The sequence below is a fragment of the Gymnogyps californianus genome, chromosome 1 (assembly GCF_018139145.2).
Source record: "Gymnogyps californianus isolate 813 chromosome 1, ASM1813914v2, whole genome shotgun sequence".
In the NCBI taxonomy this organism is placed as follows: domain Eukaryota; kingdom Metazoa; phylum Chordata; class Aves; order Accipitriformes; family Cathartidae; genus Gymnogyps; species Gymnogyps californianus.
The window spans coordinates 30,292,191-30,311,142 of record NC_059471.1 but is presented as its reverse complement, the minus strand read 5'-3'; the positions used below and the strand labels follow the sequence as shown (position 1 = coordinate 30,311,142).

General features: G+C 41.1%; 1 protein-coding gene across 1 annotated transcript in view; it reads right to left on the bottom strand.

Moving 5' to 3' along the window:
• KPNA3 (karyopherin subunit alpha 3) overlaps window positions 1-18,952 on the bottom strand; it is a 54,113-nt gene that overhangs the window by 20,394 nt on the left and 14,767 nt on the right. The window contains exon 2 of the mRNA XM_050915119.1: window positions 13,860-13,904. Coding sequence (XP_050771076.1) covers window positions 13,860-13,904 — 45 coding nt within the window. The remainder of the gene's footprint in view (window positions 1-13,859; window positions 13,905-18,952) is intronic.

Here is an 18,952-nt window from a genome sequence, read left to right as displayed (position 1 = left end):
TACAATACACATAGATCTGCATGACATTAACATTTAGCCACACATAACAGAAATTATTTTCCAGTGTAAGATTAGTTTTCAGCTAAACCTACTTCAAAGTTCCCTAGTTACATGTATTTTCATCTCGTGTGTAAAGTAGCATGCTCCACGTACACTGACACTTGTAATATTTCCCATTCACACTGTTAGCCCAATTTCTGACTTGAAACAAAGCACCCTCCAGCCTTAACTCCTTTAAGGAATCACTGAAGAAAAAATTACCTTTTCAGTGGTAAAGAACCCATTTAACATTTCTACCTTGCTTAATTAGAATATTTGAACACCTAAAGATGTAATTTAAAAATAAAGGAATCAAATCATCAATTGCAACTGTATCCAAATGCACTTTTTTACAAATTTAAAATGTATTAAAAGTAGTATTCCAAAAGTATGAAGCAGTCTTTTCTAAATTTTAGACTTTATCTTTTGTTTGGTATGTCTAGAAGTACAATCAAAGATAGAAAGGGCAATGGAAGATGATGATGCAGCATGTATATCTGAACACCTTTTTGTGGTTTTGTTTTTTTTTTTTACTAAGTGCATTAAGATTTCAATCTCTAATGAAGCAAAACATTGAAAAGGTGTAACAAATAGTTATAACACCTAAAACAAATCTATTATACTAGCAAGGAAAGGCAGGCTTTTCAGTCTCTGAAGAATTACCTGATAACCAAACAGTACTAACTATAGAGATTGTATTATATCATGTCTTGCTGGTAATATTTAAAAAAGCCTCTAAACAGAATCATGTTTTGAAGGAGTTCCCAATATTTTATTTTATTATATGTTAGTGTATTGGGTTTGTATGGCAAGGTTTTGGTAGCAGGGGGGGCTACAGGGGTGGCTTCTGTGAGAAGCTGCTAGAAGCTTCGCCCACGTCCGACAGAGCCAATGCCAGCCAGCTCCAAGACGGACCTGCCGCTGGCCAAGGCTGAGCCCATCAGCGACCGTCGTAGCTCCTTGGGGATAACATATTTAAGAAGGTGGAAAAAAAACTGCGCAAGGGCAACTGCAGCCAGAGAGAGGAGTGAGAATATGTGAGAGAAACAACTCTGCAGACACCAAGGTCAGTGAAGAAGGAGGAGGAGGAGGTGCTCCAGGCACCAGAGCAGAGATTCCCCTGCAGCCTGTGGGGAAGACCATGGTGAGGCAGGCTGTCCCCCTGCAGCCCATGGAGGTCCACGGTGGAGCAGATATCCACCTGCAGCCCGTGGAGGACCCCACACCAGGGCAGGTGGATGCCTGAAGGAGGCTGTGACCCCAGCAGAAGCCCACGCTGGAGCAGGCTCCTGGCAGGACCTGTGGACAGAGAGAGGAGCCCACACTGGAGCAGGTTTGCTGGCAGGGCTTGTGACCCTGTGGGAGAACCCACGCTGGAGCAGTCTGTTCCTGAAGGACTGCACCCCGTGGAAGGGACCCACGCTGGAGCAGTCTGTTCCTGAAGGACTGCACCCCGTGGAAGGGACCCACGCTGGAGCAGTTCGTGAAGAACTGCAGCCCATGGGAAGGACTCTTGTTGAAGTCTGTGGAGGACTGTCTCCTGTGGGAGGGACCCCACGCTGGAGCAGGGGAAGAGTGTGAGGAGTCCTCCCCCTGAGGAGGAAGGAGCAGCAGAAACAACATGTGATGAACTGACCACAACCCCCATTCCCCATCCCCCTGCGCCACTGTGGGGGAGGAGGTAGAGAATTTGGGAGTAAAGTTAAGCCCGGGAAGAAGGGAGGAGTGAGGCTAAGCTGTTTTTAAGATTTGGTTTTATTTCTCATTATCTTACTCTGATTTGACTGGTAATAAATTAAATTAATTTTTTTCCCCAAGTCGAGTCTGTTTTGCCCGTGATGGTAATTGGTGAGTGATCTCCCTGTCCTTAACTTGACCCACGAGCTTTTTGTTATATTTTCTCTCCCCTGTCCAGCTGAGGAGGGGAGTAATAAGAGTGGCTTTGGTGGGCACCTGGAGTCCAGCCAGGGTTAACCCACCACAGTTAGAAAAACCAGCAACCTCAGGTCCAAAATTTCTGGGACTTGCTTACTTTTTAGACATTTTAAAAAGAATTTAAAACAACTTTTCCAGCCTCAGTTTGAAAAGCTCCCAAGCAGTATCTTAAGATTTTTTTTTCAGATAAGAGAATGCTAAAACAATAAACAAGCACCAGAATTAAATAACCCTTTAATGCAGAAAACAACATTCCACAAACTTAGCATAGTTTGATCATCTAGATTAGCTATGGCAGCCTCTCCAGAGCTGTACAATAACGGCAGCTTACTCGGAGCACATCCATACAGAGAAGCACTAAAGGTATTTTGTTGTCAAGTGTTTTTGGAGAGAAGGAAGATGGAAATGAGCAGGCAGTTAAATGCTGAGAAAATAGTGTTATGCAGATGAACTGCATCAAGCAGGTACACACTGACGGATAGATTCACCATAAAGTCCTATAATGTATTTCTCTTATTTTTTCACACCAAGTACTTGGGACTGCCATTTTAAGCAAAAAGCAAACATCGCTCAATCTCAGTCAATCTGGCTTTGCTCAAGCACAATTCCTTTTCCTACTGCTTGTCTAAACAATAGCCTATACTTTGGCAACTGCAGGGACCGGACCCAGTTTCCAGAGGCCCTCTCCATGATCATGTCAGCTTTTCTCCCCAGTGCACAGCTACTACACGCATCCACGTGCAGAGGAAGCAGTTCCTTCCTGCCTCAGATGAACAGCTCCTACAGGATCAGCTGTGCTGTTATGGTAAAACAAGCCAATACTGGGAGAAGGGACTGAAGCTGGAGGAAGGTTCTGATGTCTTCGGTCAACTGTCCTCTTCCTACCCAGAGGTATCATCGCAGATCATGGTAGTGAACAAGTCCACACATGCATGAATGTACAAGGAGACATATTTAGTCATAAGGGTGGCAGACACTGGTCCAGCAGACATTCCCTGTCTTCAGAAAAGGTGCAGCCTGAAGGAATTGGGGTCTTAGTGCAGAACCGTCACCACTGTCTGCTGGAGCAAGCTAAATGTTTAATACGAAATCATTTACTGGGAAGGCTAAAGTTTCCTTGTCATTAGCAGCAAAACTACTGCAGTACAAGGCAGGGTTTTCCGATTCTGTTCCTCCTAAAATATTTGGCTAGATTTTCTACATCTCGTGCTCAGAAAATTCAGGGAAAGAGCTTTGCAGGGTTTTTCTAAAATGTGTTTGATGTAAGAATTGTTATCCACACTGATTCACCTGGTGATACCTACTTGTTTTTCAAACAAATGATTCGGTATCAGTAGCACTCAACTATGTGTTTTGCAACATCTTGCAATAAAGACAGGTGATCTTTACTTTTAAATTTCTGTAAAAAAGCCTTTTATATGCAGGCATCTTGCAGATCCTTTGATTCAAAAAATGATGAAATACCTAGAATAGTCAAGAATTTAGCAAACAAACAATTTTTATTGAACTTACTGAAAAGAAAATTGTAGTTAGGAAATGTCACATTATCTCATTTGTTATTTTCAGATTTGGGGAGAGAAACTGGCACACCACCATTCCACATTGCTCCCCACAAAAGCATCTACGCTGGCATGGAATGGATACACCTCAGAGCTTTGACTGAAATCCCACCAAAATGCAGAAGGTATGCAAGAGCCATTTAAAGTCATATTACTTCACTGCTATTGTAAGTGGAAATTTAAATAAGGCCAAAGTCTTCTCAATTGTGTTGACATTAAATAGATGGCATCCACTCGGAATGAAGATCCTATTATTAAAATGGAAATAATATTAGATATTCACATACATGTGGGCCACATCTATCATGCACATTACTTCTACCCTCAATATTTTTCCTCCCAAAAAGACATTAACCAGAAACAGTTGAAACCACATCATGCATTTTCTAGCTTGAAAGATCTAGAATTTTTTGGATGCAAAAAGCAAAGTCACACTGCAATAAGTGTGGTATTGACTGCGTATCCCTCTATAGATGTGCGTGTCTCTTCAACATATACAATTGCATCATTCTGAGTGACCAGTGTTTGTCAGGGTTGTGCCTCTACTGGAGCGTAACATAAGGGCTATGGTATCCAGTTACTCCAGAAAGCAAGAATGAAGATGTATCTTGAGGTCCGCTCTCAAACATCCTGAAATACCAGGATAGCAGAGGCTGGAATACAGCAGTGAATCATAGAATGGCTTGGGTTGGAAGGGACCTTTAAAGGTCATCTAGTCCAACCCCCCAATACAATACAGAGAATATAGCTGGAACAAAGCAAGAGTCCCACTGAGGGTGACTGAACAGCATCCTCACAGAATGGCAGGAATGAGCTGCATGGCCTTCAGCAGCCAAACAGCTGGAAAATCACCTTCCACAAACACCAGGCAGTAAGTCTAAAGCATGCCAGTGGACAAAGCACTGAATTATTCCATGTCACTTCACCCGAAGACCTTCAGAAAGACTACCTGCCTGTAACCATTATTTGATACACACTTCTTCATGTTTATTCACATGAGCACGCTTCTAGACAAGTACCGTTAGCTGAAATAATTTGCTTGAGTAGTATTTAGAGGGACATGCACAAATTCTCTCTGCTTGTGGCCACAGAATTGGTGACAAACACTTTTTTTTAAGTTCTTCCAATTCCCTAGAAATCTTTCAGGAACTTGGACAAAGAGGAAAGGAGGGCAGATTGTAAATGAACACATAGTTACAGAAGAACAGTAAGAGAACAGTAACTTGTCTCTCTCCTTCAAGCAATTGTCCATGCGTACATTGATGCAGTACTCCAAACAGTACTCCTCACAAAAACTCCATTTACCTGGAGGAGAGTCCCATGAATCCCTAGATGAACAGACACTGAAGGACTGTTCTCCTAATGGCAGCAGCATGCTGAGAGGTGAAATAAAATGGAGCTCCAACTAACTGTTCTGCAGCTATTAAGAATGGAGATATCCCACTGGGAGGCCACGGATGGTGACGACGGTAACAAAGGAACAATATTTCAAATTCTGGCCCATCAAACATATATAACCTAGGTTTAAATTCCAGTATGGGGCACGGTCTTTTGACAAGAGCAAAACTGCATCAGACTAATTAGAAATCTTAGCATTGTAAGACTGAGTAACACTGAAAATCCTTCCATTTGTAGCTGCATGTTAAAGATGGCCATAATATACATCATAACTGATCTAACCAAGAGCCTAGTTCTCTCCCATTCCAGCAAGCAAGTTAATAGCTCCTTAGAGAGCCTTTTATACCTGCATACACAACTATCCAACTCCTTTGGCAACCTGAGTATGCCTAAGAGAATGCTTCCTAATGTTAATATTAACCAAAGTAAGTATGAGTAAGCACATATATTCTAATGCCAAGATATTCTACCCTCCTTAAGAGAGAGGGCTGAACTTCATAGGACATAACTGACCACAGGTTGACGTTAGAATTTCTGCGAATGCAGGCAACATCTTCAGGTTGTCAGTCATATGGTGCAATGGGCTCCAGAAAAAATGACCTTAGCCAGGGAAAGTAAGAGTGAGCAAGAATGTTGCTGTAGCTATTCACCGTTTGCAGATGGTTGGGCTGAAAAACGACTGTCAAGAATATATATAAAGGAGCTTCCACAGCAGCCTGAAGCAGAGAGGCTAGTACTGAGAAGCGCTAAAAATTTCTTGGCAAGGAAAAGCTATTCTTATTAGCATTTCTTATGAAGTCAAAGCGTTCATGGAACCTTCCAGTCCTAAAAAGTGGCTCTAAGGCTACTTGAAACAGCTCTGTCCATTTGCAAAAGCATACAATTCCTGGGCAGCTAAACCACTGTATACAGTAATTTGACAGACCGATCACTCCCCTGCATAAGGTAAAAGAACATGATTTGCAGCTTGTCATAACCTTAAAATGCTTGCATTTTGTCACACTGTGACAAACTCAAAAGTTTTTGCCTAAATCATAGCACCAGCCTCTTCTGCAGGCTCTTGTGATGAAAATGAAGACAAATGAGCATACCTGGATACAGCTGTCCTGTTCAAAGCCTGGTGAGAGCGCCCTTTCAAAGGGAGAGGCATCAGACTGGAGTCCCTGATGAAGGGTGTATTGGGTTTGCGTGGCAAGGTTTTGGTAGCGGGGGGGGGCTATAGGGGTGGCTTCTGTGAGAAGCTGCTAGAAGCTTCCCCTATGTCTGATAAAGTTAATGCTAGCGGGTTCCAGGACGGACCCGCCACTGGCCAAGGCCGAGCCAATCAGTAACAGTGGTAGCGCCTCTGGGATAACATATTTAAGAAAAGCAAAAAAAGTTACAGGGGAGTTGCAGTTGCAGCGAGAGAGAGCGGAGTGAGAAGGTGTGAGAGGAACAACTCCGCAGACACCAAGGTCAGTGGAGAAGGGGGAGGAGGAGGTGCTCCAGGCGCCGGAGCAGAGAGAGAGATTCCCCTGCAGCCCGTGGGGAAGACCATGGTGAGGCAGGCTGTCCCCCTACAGCCCATGGAGGTCCATGGTGGAGCAGATATCCACCTGCAGCCCGTGGAGGACCCCACGCCAGAGCAGGTGGATGCCCAAAGGAGGCTGTGACGCCGTGGGAAGCCCGCGCTGGAGCAGGCTCCTGGCAGGACCTACAGACCCGTGGCCCCATGGAGAGAGGAGCCCACGCTGAAGCAGGTTGGCTGGCAGGACTTGTGACCCCGCGGGGGACCCATGCTGGAGCAGTCTGTTCCTGAAGGACTGCACCCCGTGGACGGGACCCATGCTGGAGCAGTTCGTGAAGAACTGTAGCCCGTGGGAAGGACTCACGTTGGAGAAGTTCGTGAAGGACTGTCTCCCGTGGAAGGGACCCCACGCTGGAGCAGGGGAAGAGTGTGAGGAGTCCTCCCCCTGAGGAGGAAGGAGCGGCAGAAACAAAGTGTGATGAACTGACCCAAAACCCCATTCCCCGTCCCCCTGTGCCGCTCGGGGGGGGGGGAGGTAGTAGAGAAAATAAGGAGTAAAGTTAAGCCCAGGAAGAAGGGAGGGGTGGGGGGAAGGTGTTTTAAGATTTGGTTTTATTTCTCATTATCCTGCTCTAATTTGACTAGCAATAAATTAAACTAATTTTTCCCTAAGTCGAGTCTGTTTTGCCCGTGAAGGTAATTGCTGAGTGATCTCCCTGTCCTTATCTCGACCAACAAGCCTTTCGTTTTATTTTCTCCCCCTGTCCAGTTGTGGAGGGGGAGTGATAAGAGTGGCTTTGGTGGGCACCTGGCATCCAGCCAGGGTCAACCCACCACAAAGGGTAAGACCTTGTCACCAACAAAACTAAGCAGGTTTCCTTCAGAAGGGAAGATCCTCAACCACTGCCTGAACCATGTGTGCTATGTACAATAAAGTCTGAAAGTTTATAAACAGCAGCTGATTGCTGGTTATGTCAACATTCTGGTCATGATCCCACTACAACAGTCTACAGAGGTTTCCATACAAACAAAAGGTACATGGACATGTATGCCAGGCAAAAATGCCAAATGGTTAGAAACAACAGTAATGATACCATGTGTGCACTTTCTTGTCCAGTGTGATGATCTGTTAAGAGTTTTTGATGACAGATACCCATCGTTTGCTTCACTGACAGTGAAGGTCAGGCTGCATGAATAGTAAATATGCAAATCCTGCAGATCCCGGTACTTCTTGGAAGATGGCCCCAGGATTCAAAAAAAAAAAAAAAAATGCCTATCAATGCAAACAAGTTTCAAAGACAACATGATTAACAGAAGAAGAAACTTTGTGGGCAAAGAGGATGTCCATCAAGCTCTGTGCTGCATTCCACTTAGTACTATAGGACATGGCCAATAGGATACTCTAATGGAGTTGTGAAAGGTGTTAAATATAAATTTATACATGCTTTTCAGCATTTGACACATGGGAAAACTCTATGAAGAGTCTCAACTGTTGGGAAGCTTCAAGATCAAAAGGGAAAAGAAATAAACAATAAAATCTTTGCCCTCAGGTAACAAACACCATTATGAAATGCTTCTTCAGGTCAGGGAAAGGTTTAGGAACTCAGCAGCTAGTAGGAAGAAGTTCTTTTGGCATGAAAGTTAAGATATTTATGTTTGAGTCCTATGGGGACAAAGAGCAGAACTTCAAGAACATCTCAACATTAGGAACTGGAGTACTAGCCAGCATTAGCTATACTCACAGATGACAACAAGCAGCACTTTCCTCTGCTCTTACATCCTAGGAAAGACTAAAGGATCAGGCCAGTGATGGAGGTAGATTCAGGTTGTCTGGACGTCCCTTTTAAGCTACCACTGTTGTGACAGACTGAGCTGAACTTCTGGGTTTCACTTAGGTGTAATCTCCAGTTTTGGTTTTGGGGGGTGAGAGCACCTGCTACAGTCCATCATGAAGAAAAAGAAAATGCCTACCACTCCAACCTCATCGTGTTAAAGGGATGTTCTAAAAACCTCTACTGAATATCCTCTTAATGAAAGTTTTCTTAGGTGGGCTATCTACCCTGAGTGAATTTCTAGTAACAGCTCTTGGATATGAACCTGGGGAAAGATTCAATTTCTTTAATGGTTGGGAAAGGACCATTAGTTGGCTCTACTTACTGTCTCAGAACTCATTAACACCTAGAGAGACTTGGAAAAAAAAAAAAAAAACCCTGTAAACCTGTAAAAAGGCTAAACAGGTCAATCTGATGATCCTACAATCCATGGATGTCAAAATTATATCCTACATGCTTAGTGAACTAGGTCCCTTGCATCCAAATGCAGTCGAACAGATTCAAGACTGGTCTTCAGATAAAGAGCATAGCTACAGATACACAGTTAGAAGACAAAGGCAACTTTTCTACATGTGAGTTGTGCTAACTCACCTTTGTGACAACAGAGAGCAGTCACAATGTTCCTGTTTGGCTAGTGCACATCTTTCTCAGAAGATTAGCAGGTTGACTAAAAATAAGCAGACACCTACATGTACACCAGTGTGTGGCCCAACAGCCCCAAGCACAGACTGCAGAGCGAGGCCTGTTAAGTTAGGCAAAAGCATGCTCTTACTAAAATGGATTGAAGCAAACCTCCAAGGAATTTCTTCACAGTCCTTTTCAACTAAGTCTCCAGAAGAATACATTAGGAATGTAATTTTCCTCCTAGGGTTTTTTTCTTTTTTTTTTTTGAGGAATCAGTCAAGGCAGGGTAGATGCAAGTTCTTTCCCAAGAATTTGTGCTACTAACACTGGATAGTGAAGCCTCCAGAAGAATAGTGCTTCAGTCTCCCTGCGATTGTAGCTGTTTCTTTGAAGTTGGTACACATATGCCTAAAAAACGTACTTTACAGTGAATGAAAAGCTATACGTTCACATTGAATTAGAAAAGATGAGTAACCGAAGCAAGTTTTACTATTCTGAACCTGAAAATGTAAAATTTTTTTTTCTTTTGCATTCTCAGACTTCATGAGAATCAGAAAAAGATTTTTCCCACCCTAGCTCTCCCAGCAACATGAAGACAGACTCCTTTCTTCAAGGCTCACTACTTTATTTAGGAGCTATTGTGGACATAAGCAATCTTATTTAAGAAAGATCAGAGTAGGGACAAGTACAGCATGTCAGAGAAACAGGTAAAAAAAGACATACGCCCATGGCTCCTTAATCCACCGCTTGTTTAGCGAATAATTGCTTTGCCTTGCATTAAACTTAATTGGCAATTAGAGCTTTCATGAGCTCATGTCTATGAGCTCTCAGAGGCAGCTCAGTTTGCCACAAAAGTAAAAAATAAACCTTGTGAGAGATCCTGGAACTTCTTAGGATTCCAGTTAGTTAGCAGGCATTAAAGGACAACAGGATCCTCTGTTTCTGCTGAGGTTAGGAGTGTTAAGGCTTCCTTTGAAGGGTGGCATCTAACTCAATGACCATAGCATTGACCTGGCTAAGGACTACCTTTCTTAAAGCACACAAGTGGCCCAAGTCAAGCTTCCTCCTCATAGAAAGCCAAGCACCTAGAACCAGAGGATCTCTCACAGCAGTGGAGTTACAGGCTTCATTTAGATATGGAACCTTAAACTGATTCCTAACCATTACTCATCCACCCCACTCCCCTTTAGAGTGAGACTAATTAGCTAGGTTAGCCCATTAATTCCAGGGTCCCCGTTGCTAACAGAGCAGCCTTCAGGTTTCTGTGATGCTGAAATTAAGTGATAAACATTCTAAATCAGACTTTGCCAAGACACTACACTGAGAAGTTTAAATTCTAAATCCTGAGATAGTCTCCATCACCAAAACTGACATTGTTATCTTGTCTGTTGGGAAAGAGAGATGGCTACTTTTTAAGCTCTTAGGCCCACTGCTGCACTAACAATATAGCCAGAGACCAAGACCATCTTCCCAGAAATGTAGTAAGTCCATTCCCAAAATGAGTAAAACACATGTCCAGCAAGGCCAACATGGAATCAGAAAAGGGCACCTGACCATCAGGAGTGTCATCTGACTGGCTCACAGTGCCAAGCCATGCCTCGGCCAGGACTCTGCCAGACAACTGCTACCCTTTTATGTCAGAGAGCACTTTGTTAGCTCAATTCCTAAACAAATAATAAGTGATTGGGAAAAGAAAAAAAAGTAAAAAAAAGTAAAGTTTCCTTCTGAAGAAGAGCTGTGGTGTGAAGATAGTGAATAGATACAATTTATTCTCGAAACAGAGACTGTGTTGCAAATGCACCTTGATGTCTGTAATCTCAAAATAAACACCTCACAAATGCATGCAGAAATTGTTTACTACTGTTTAAAGCTGTGATTTTTTTTTATTTATTCCATCTTACAAAACAGAGGTGTAAGCAACTTCATCAGATCCATTCATTTAATATTTACACACATGTTGATTCAAAAGACAAACCCATGACTATGTAGTGCTTCAACTGTATAGATCAAGAATATGCTCAATTTGCCTGTTTTCTTCAAAAGCCAGGTGTACACTCAGCATCTGGATAGCTGGGATAAAGGGAAGACATCCCTTTGTTTTGAAAAGGCACTGGTGGATTACTAAGGTCATGCCAACACATATTTCCTGAATTTGGCATACTCATGCCAGGGTAGCAGTGTTAGCTGTAAAGATGAAGACTGAAGCAATGATATTTCAGCTTATCCTTTCCACTGTTGGAGCTTAATAAAATATATCCCTTTACATTTCAGTCCCAATTCTGTACCAGAAACAATGGCCTCATCTACTACAGAGTTCCCACAGCAAATCAGTTGCCCACCAGCACCAGTTCAGTTGCTGCAAACCAACAACTTGGACACATGCTGAATCTCTTATTAAAGCAGATTTCTTTCGGTCTCTGCAGTGGAAGATGTTCAGCAAACACTCCAGAAGAACACAACTTCCTGCGTTTAAGAGTTCTGCAGCTGCTGTTCACTCTGGATTTACAATCTGACCTACATCCAGCGCTTAGGCTTCTCTAAATGTGTAACTGATCTTTGCATGTGCAGTTTTCAGTGAAAAGTCACTAGGAACTCATAGGCTTCCTCTTCCTCATTTTCACTCACGTATTACTGGCACATACAAGATTCCTTCCACACAGAACAATCCATTGCCTTGTCTTAAGTGTATGACTTGCTCCCCACCACGCTTCTATAATAAAATGGCCTTGAAACTGTGACCTGTTATAAAAACCAATTATGAGAATTAAATTAAAATTAAAACTCTCACTTTGCACTGCAAAGCTCTCTCCAAAGACTGCACTGGAATGCTCGCATGCAGTCTCAGTTTAATGAGATGTATGAGGGTATGCTGCATTAGCTAAGCCATCTTCTACAGCATTGCTTTGCTAGCAGGCATAGGCTGCCCAAGTGCTATGAATGACTCTTCCCGGTACAGATTTCACAGTTATACAGCGAGTTTTACACTGAGTCAACACACTAGTTCTGAACAGAGAGGGCCTCTAACATGTCAGCATAAACTTCAACTGCTGATAACTTAGATATCAAAATTAATTACCTGAATCTCATTTTAAGCAAAAACTGGCTAATTTCATTTTTCACTTGGTACCTGCCACTGTATGTAAAAGTAGCTTTCTCCACACCTTGGTCATCTGCCAGTACTGATGATGCCATAGCCAGCTTAAGCTACAACACCACATTCAGATACCTTCAGCTAGTTTCTTTGATTAGGAAAATATGAAAGCATTAAACAATTTTTAGATGACACATCATGCTCATGTAAGTACTAAGATTTTTTTTTTCCCCAGTCATCTGGGTCCAATTACGTTTCTTCAACTAATTCTTATAGTCTCAGGATGAATCTTACAAATATTTATTTTTTATATTGTAATGAGATACACAAGTTTTTCTGTAAGACCTAAGAAAACAAAAAAAGTCTCTTTTTTGAAGAACAGAAGGATCCCAGGAAAATACTAGCACAAGATTTTTGGTAGCTCCTACACAATCAGGTGGTAAGTGCAGACAAAATTGCTCAAAAACAAGTCAAGCTAATTTCTATTAACATAACTTCTATTTACAAACCCTTCACTTTGATTTTAGCAAGGCATTTGTCTTCTCTTGGTTTGCAAATAATGAAAAAAAAATTAGCTGAAATTGGGTGGGTGTGCACTCCTAAGCAAGCACCACTCAGACTGTCAATGACTCAACTGGCAAACTGGAGGTATGCATCAAGTGGGAGACACAAAGGACCTTGGCCTATACCTAGAATATTCAAAGCACACACTTCCATCAAGTCATTAATGAAAATATTAGAAAACATGGGTGATACCAAGCTGGGGAGGCCTTGAAGCATACTGGGGAACAGAATGGGAATTCAAGTTAAGAAAGTCTGGAAAAAACAGATGCAATTCAAAAGACAGGAAGCAATCATGTTTAAAACTTCTGCATTTATTTAACTATGCAAACAGAGAACATAAACAACTGCCCTTGCTTTGCAGTACTGTAGGAAGTGTCCGAAGGATATAACAGATCACAGACTGAGTGCCTGTCAACAACATAACATAAATAGAAATACTGTGTTAAGAATTGTTTTTCACCGCCCTATTTAAACCTCAGCTGTGGCCTGCATCCTTCCAGACTTCCACACTTCCAAAAAGATACAGGCAATTTGGATCTGAGGAGCAGCAACAAGTCAAATCTAGGAAACAGAACGTTCAAGGAAAGGGTGAAGAACTGAATTTGTCTCAACAGGGTAAAACTAAAGGGGCCAGTATCAGTCCTCAAATATATTGAAGGTATCCAAAGGCAGATAAAAGTTTACCCCTTCTCTTTACACACATAGCCCAGGAGTAGTTTAGTAGCTTGTGAAAATGTCCTCCAGCAGCAAACCTTTAAGGTGCCCAGAAAGGCTGCTGGAAGAGTTATGAATGACGAGGGTATAACAAATGCTGTATTTAGGCAGAGCACTGAACTAGATCACCTCTCATGCTCATGATCTTCCCAGCATTATTGGCATTTACTCAATATAACAAAAATCTGACCCTAAAATTAACTCCCTCTACAGCACAGAAGCAGTAATTTCCAGAGAACAAAATAAAAGAACATCCATACTTTCTAAATGCTAAAACTCTTCCTTTTCCCATTCAGACACTTTAAACATTTGAACAGCTGACAGCTTCACTGTAATAATATGAGAACTGGTACAGAAACTGAGTATGGATTATTTCCAAGTGATACACTGGAGTAAAGCAGTACTGCTCTGCTGTACCGAGCTTAACAAATTGGAGAGTAAAACTAACATTAGAATCCACAGTTAGTAATCTACAAATTTACAACTTTTCTATATAAGTTTGGGGCCATAAAGCAAAGCTTACGGCAAAATATTTAGCTAAGACACCAGAGCATTATTAGCAAAGTAATACAGTTGATAAACAAAAGCAGACTCACCTTCCGCAATTCAATTGTAACTTCATTTCTGTGTCTTCTCATAGTCTGTAAATAAAAAATAAGAATTATTTTTATGTAAAGAAAGTAGTATTCTGTTTTGGAATCAGTTGTTTCTAGGTCAAAAGTGCAGCTGTTCATCAACAGATAAGGAAAACAGCGTGCATAATTTATAACTCAATCTTTTCTAGCAAGATGCATAAGCTGTTTTTTGTGGTTTGGTTGGGGTTTTCTTTTGGGGGGTGGGGGGGTGGATGTGGGGGTGGTGGTGTTTTTTTTAAGATTATACACCTTACAGAAAGCTTTGTGATAAACCACAATAAGTATCCCAAAGGCAGAAAACATTGACTTCCCCATGGAGTTTCACTGAAATTACTCTCTAGGTGTTTATATGTGCACACCAAAAGAAGCAGTAAATACATGTTAGACAGTCTCATGATTCACAACCTAAACATGTAACCCATGCCAGTTGTCTGGCCAAAATGAACCACGAGTGACAGAAGATGACAGAGCTCAATGCAAACAAGACAGATTAGGCTTGTGGCAAAAGGAAACAAAGTAGTACAGTGGTACCGAGTCTACTTAGGATCTATAGCCGAAACACTGTAGCCCATAAACATCTCAGCTCCTTAAAGATACTGGGCACTCAGGATGCATATCCTACAAAGCTGCTATACCTCTTAGCTAAGAGAGATCAAAAGATTGAAAAAGAACAATTTTATCCTACTGAAGGCAATCTCCCTAGGTTCATTTTACAATCAGTGGAAAAGACATGTACCATCAGAACACAATTCAGAGAAAATCAGGACTGGATGACCACTAGCAGCCTAGAAAGATCACCCACACTAACTAAAATTAGCCTTTTAAAATACTTTCTATGTCCTATCCTTGCTACTGACCTTCACTGCTGCTATCACGTTCCTTTTGAGTTAGGGCAAATAACTTCCCTGAGCTAAAAAGCATCAGTGAAGACCAGCCATACACAGAAAACACCAGCACTCCCCATCAGCCATCTAAGGAAATACCGAACACGCTAAAGCTCAAACACAGGTAAATGAAATGAGCAGACTTTACACTGTGAATCTATACAGGATGCAGTTTCAGCACTTAGAACATTATCTTAGCTTCACTGTTCTCAACCAGTTTGCATAGCAGTATTCATTTAATTATCTTAGGTTGACTTGAGAGTAAGGAAGGCTTGTCTTCCTGTCCACTGTTTGATTAACCAACTCACTCAAGTAAACACAGACACAATTCTTCTTTTACATCTACAAGCATGAACTATACTACTTTAAACAAAGCAAGTCCTCATTACAGTAAGAGGACACTACCACTACAGCATCTACTAGAACTACACTTTTTTCCCCTCCTCATTATTTGGCTAAACCATTTGATTCTTGTGACCATCTGAGCCTGCTGCAAAAGCTCAGTATGATAGGACTGGATTGCTGGGGAATGGGAGGGCACTGGGTAGGTAGGGAATGGACAAATGAAGAACCTGGAAAGTCATCACATGCAACCAGCAAGACAGGTCATTCAAGTTTCTCGTTCTATTAGAATTTTATATTTGAATAATCTTAGTAACTGTGTCAAATTTAAGGGCACTAAATAGCCTAGAAATGTTTTTCAATACTTCTTCCCCATGATAACTCTACATTTCAATGGAAAAATGTAGTTAGACAAGTCTGTCTTAGATTTCTGCTGTAAAACCTTGTTTTCTTGATCATTCTGAATGTACTAGGCACCAAAGTTCTTTACAGAACTTTCCACTAGTAACACTGCCCCACCTCCCCCTAAAATCTAATCTTTTATTCCTACTTATCTTAAATTTTAAGGGGTACCCCATCACATGACAAACCAGTTAACTTGAGTGTCCATTAGCATTTTCTCCCCAAAATCCAGTATTGTATGTGCCAGATTTGAAATCTCAGTGATTTAATTGATGCAAGGCACAATTTACTTTTAAATTTGCTCCCTAGTTAGAATTTACTCCTACATGTTTTCATTTATCTATGTGATAATACTCTAGAATATTTTCTATTGAGCAGAAAAATCAGACTAAATCTGAAGCTCTTTAGGGGACAACCGTAACATTTGCCACCTACCACTCTTCTGGAAGCAAGGCAGATTTAAGAAAGACTATATGCTGTGTTCAACAGTTCAGTAGCTTAGTATTTTTGGTGTAGAAAAAAACAAATACAGTGCAGTCCCAGGCAAGGCATTACTATTCTTTTCATCAATTTACTCTAAAACCTCCTCTAACAACGACTAAAGACAGTTACTCAGAGTCATCCATTCGTAAAGGCTCTACTGGGAAGACTCTAAGCTTCTTTCTAAAGGCAAATAATTCACTCAGATTTTCAATTAGGGTTTTATCTTTGTTTCATACTTCCATTATTTCAGCCCCACTGATCCTACCCTATTACAATTCTGTCTCAATATTTTTTTTACTAGTTTTTTGCTTTTATCAAGCTGATCTTCAAAATATTTGACTACTCCATTATGGTTTTACATTTAATGTGCAAGCATCTCCCATCTTTTCCTCATTTAGAGAGCTACCACTCTTTAGAAAGATTCTTCAAAAAAGGTTATCAACTACGCAGAATTTTTGCTGACTAGTAGTATACATTTTCTGAGCTTTAATACTCTTCTTAAGGCAATCTCCATACTACCTGGGTTTTACCCTTTTAGCTGTTCTTTTGTATTTCCTTTTAAACTTATTATACGTAGTTTCTCTTTCAAAGCAGCTCTGGTACATTTTCTTTTTTTCCTTCCTCCTTTAAAAGGCAGAATAGGCAGTACTCACCACTAAGTCCAGAGCTGCTTCTCCATTCACAGAGCAAGTAGGCTGATAACTGGGGATATCGCTTAGCCTTAACTTCACAGAACTGATGAGTGTTATCTGGCCCCCACTGACCTAAGCGCTCCCAGTCTTGCAGAGTCTCCTGCTGGCATAGCATCTTTAAAAATTCAGCATGTCGGGGTCACCAGGATCATCCAAGAACCAGTAATACAGTGTTAGGGCTAGAATCTTCCTACAAGTATACAGGACTGAAGTTCCCAAAGAGCCTATGGTGCATTCTGGAGGTTAAACTTGGTTGTCGTGGTCAGATCATGACCAGTGCTCTCAGCTAGATGTATGCTGACATTATTTCTAACCTGACACTTCATGTCCCTGACATACGAGATGACCATTGTATACCAATATATTTAAGACCATGGATTCCACTTCATACGTGTCATTTGTTGCAATTCTAGACTGTACATGAAAAAACATGTATGCACTTGACATTGGCCCAATTTCTTAGTTTTATGCCTGCTACTTAATTGGGATTTGTTCAGACTGTTCCCCATCTTGATTTTTCTCCTCTTTACCACAGGAGCTGATACACTAGCGATGGACTGCTCTATGATAGAGCTCTGAATGTCTGCAATTTGGCTATCCTTGCCTTGAGAGACCATACTCTTAAGATTAAAAGCATGCTTCAACCTCATCTGATTACAGGAAATGCAGGTATACATATTGCACCATGCTATACACTGGACTCTCCTGCTGGGCTTTTGCAAGTTTTATTTTAAAACTTGCAGACTGATAGGCACAATTTCTAATTTTATCTGTTGGGGGGGAAGAGTTGGCAAAGCCCAAATTTTATGCCCCAAAAAAGAGACTTAAGTGATCCGGTTAATTTTTTGTCCTGATCTGGCATGTCTTAAAAGGTAGGTATTTAAAGCTTGTGTTTCAGATGAAGCATTTTAGAAATACAGCAGGTTATCAGCATCTTCCTACAGCCTCAGAAGAAGTAAACATACTATAATCCAACAGCATATAAAAGAAGCAGTCTTAAGTACCACTGCAAGCCTCCCTTTAAGGAAGCATTAGCACTGTAAGCAGAACACCACACTTTTACACTACCTGCAAGCCCCAGCATGTAGGGGACTGATAGGCATTTACAAAAGATTTATACAGTAGTAGAAAGGTTAAACATTTTCCCCAGCTAACATAGGTCAGCTAAAAGAGACAGAAGAGACAAAATTATTCTGCGACTTAACCCCACGGATTCATTACCAGCTTTCAGGCTGGGAGGACAACCATCTGCTAAAGTCTATATATGCAACACTAGTTGAAGCCTAGCAAGATGTTACCAATGGATCTAATACAGTGTTTGACATCCACAGCATCTGACTACAGTCACTTCTCAGCTTAATGTACTCAAACATGTAACTTCATGTCACACTGAAAGAGCACATCTCAAAACTACCCCTCAAGACAAATCCGAACTGTTTCACTGAATTAAAAAAAAAAAAAAAAAAAATCAGACTCCAAATCTCAGAAAAGGAAAACTCAGCATAGCCAAAATCCTACAAATCACAAAAGTGATGATAGTTTATTCCTGCAGAATCTGAACTGTGAGGCCACTCCTAAACACAAGGGTATTAACGCACCATACGCAATGTGCAGACAGTAAAACTGAGTATCAGTCAGCATGTACTATTAAGAAACAAGAACATACAACATTTACCAAGTTGTGCTACAACATTACATCTCAATTGTTACATATGAGTCAAGTCACACTTAAGTTCATAAGCCTTTTGTAACAAGAGATTTCTTCTCGCCATTTCACCATCTGTGAAGAACAATTACTTACCGGTGTGTTTGACAGGCTGACATAACCACAGTAATGCAAGAAGTACGGTAAGTCTTATTACAAGTCAAAAGTAGATGTTCAGCAGTATTTCTAACTTCAAGTTCCTCAGCATTTTGTTATTTTATAAAATAAACCAGAAAAAACCCAAAAGATCTACTAGATGCTGTTAGATAAATCAGTGTTCTCACTTCTACCCTGAATTTCTGAATACCCTTCCAAAGCCAAATACAAAGTGTTACATGCCAAGAATCTCTCCCTAACACCTTCCACTTAAAAGAAAAATGATCCCTAGTTCCCTCAAAGTATCAAAACTGAAATTAATTTCATATGCCAATAAAGAAAATCACTACACACATTGGGGCTGTTGTGTTAAGGGCTGCAACGGAACCTTGTTTCACAGTGATACAAAACACAAAAACGCTAAGCTGACAAAAGACAAGAGATTTATTT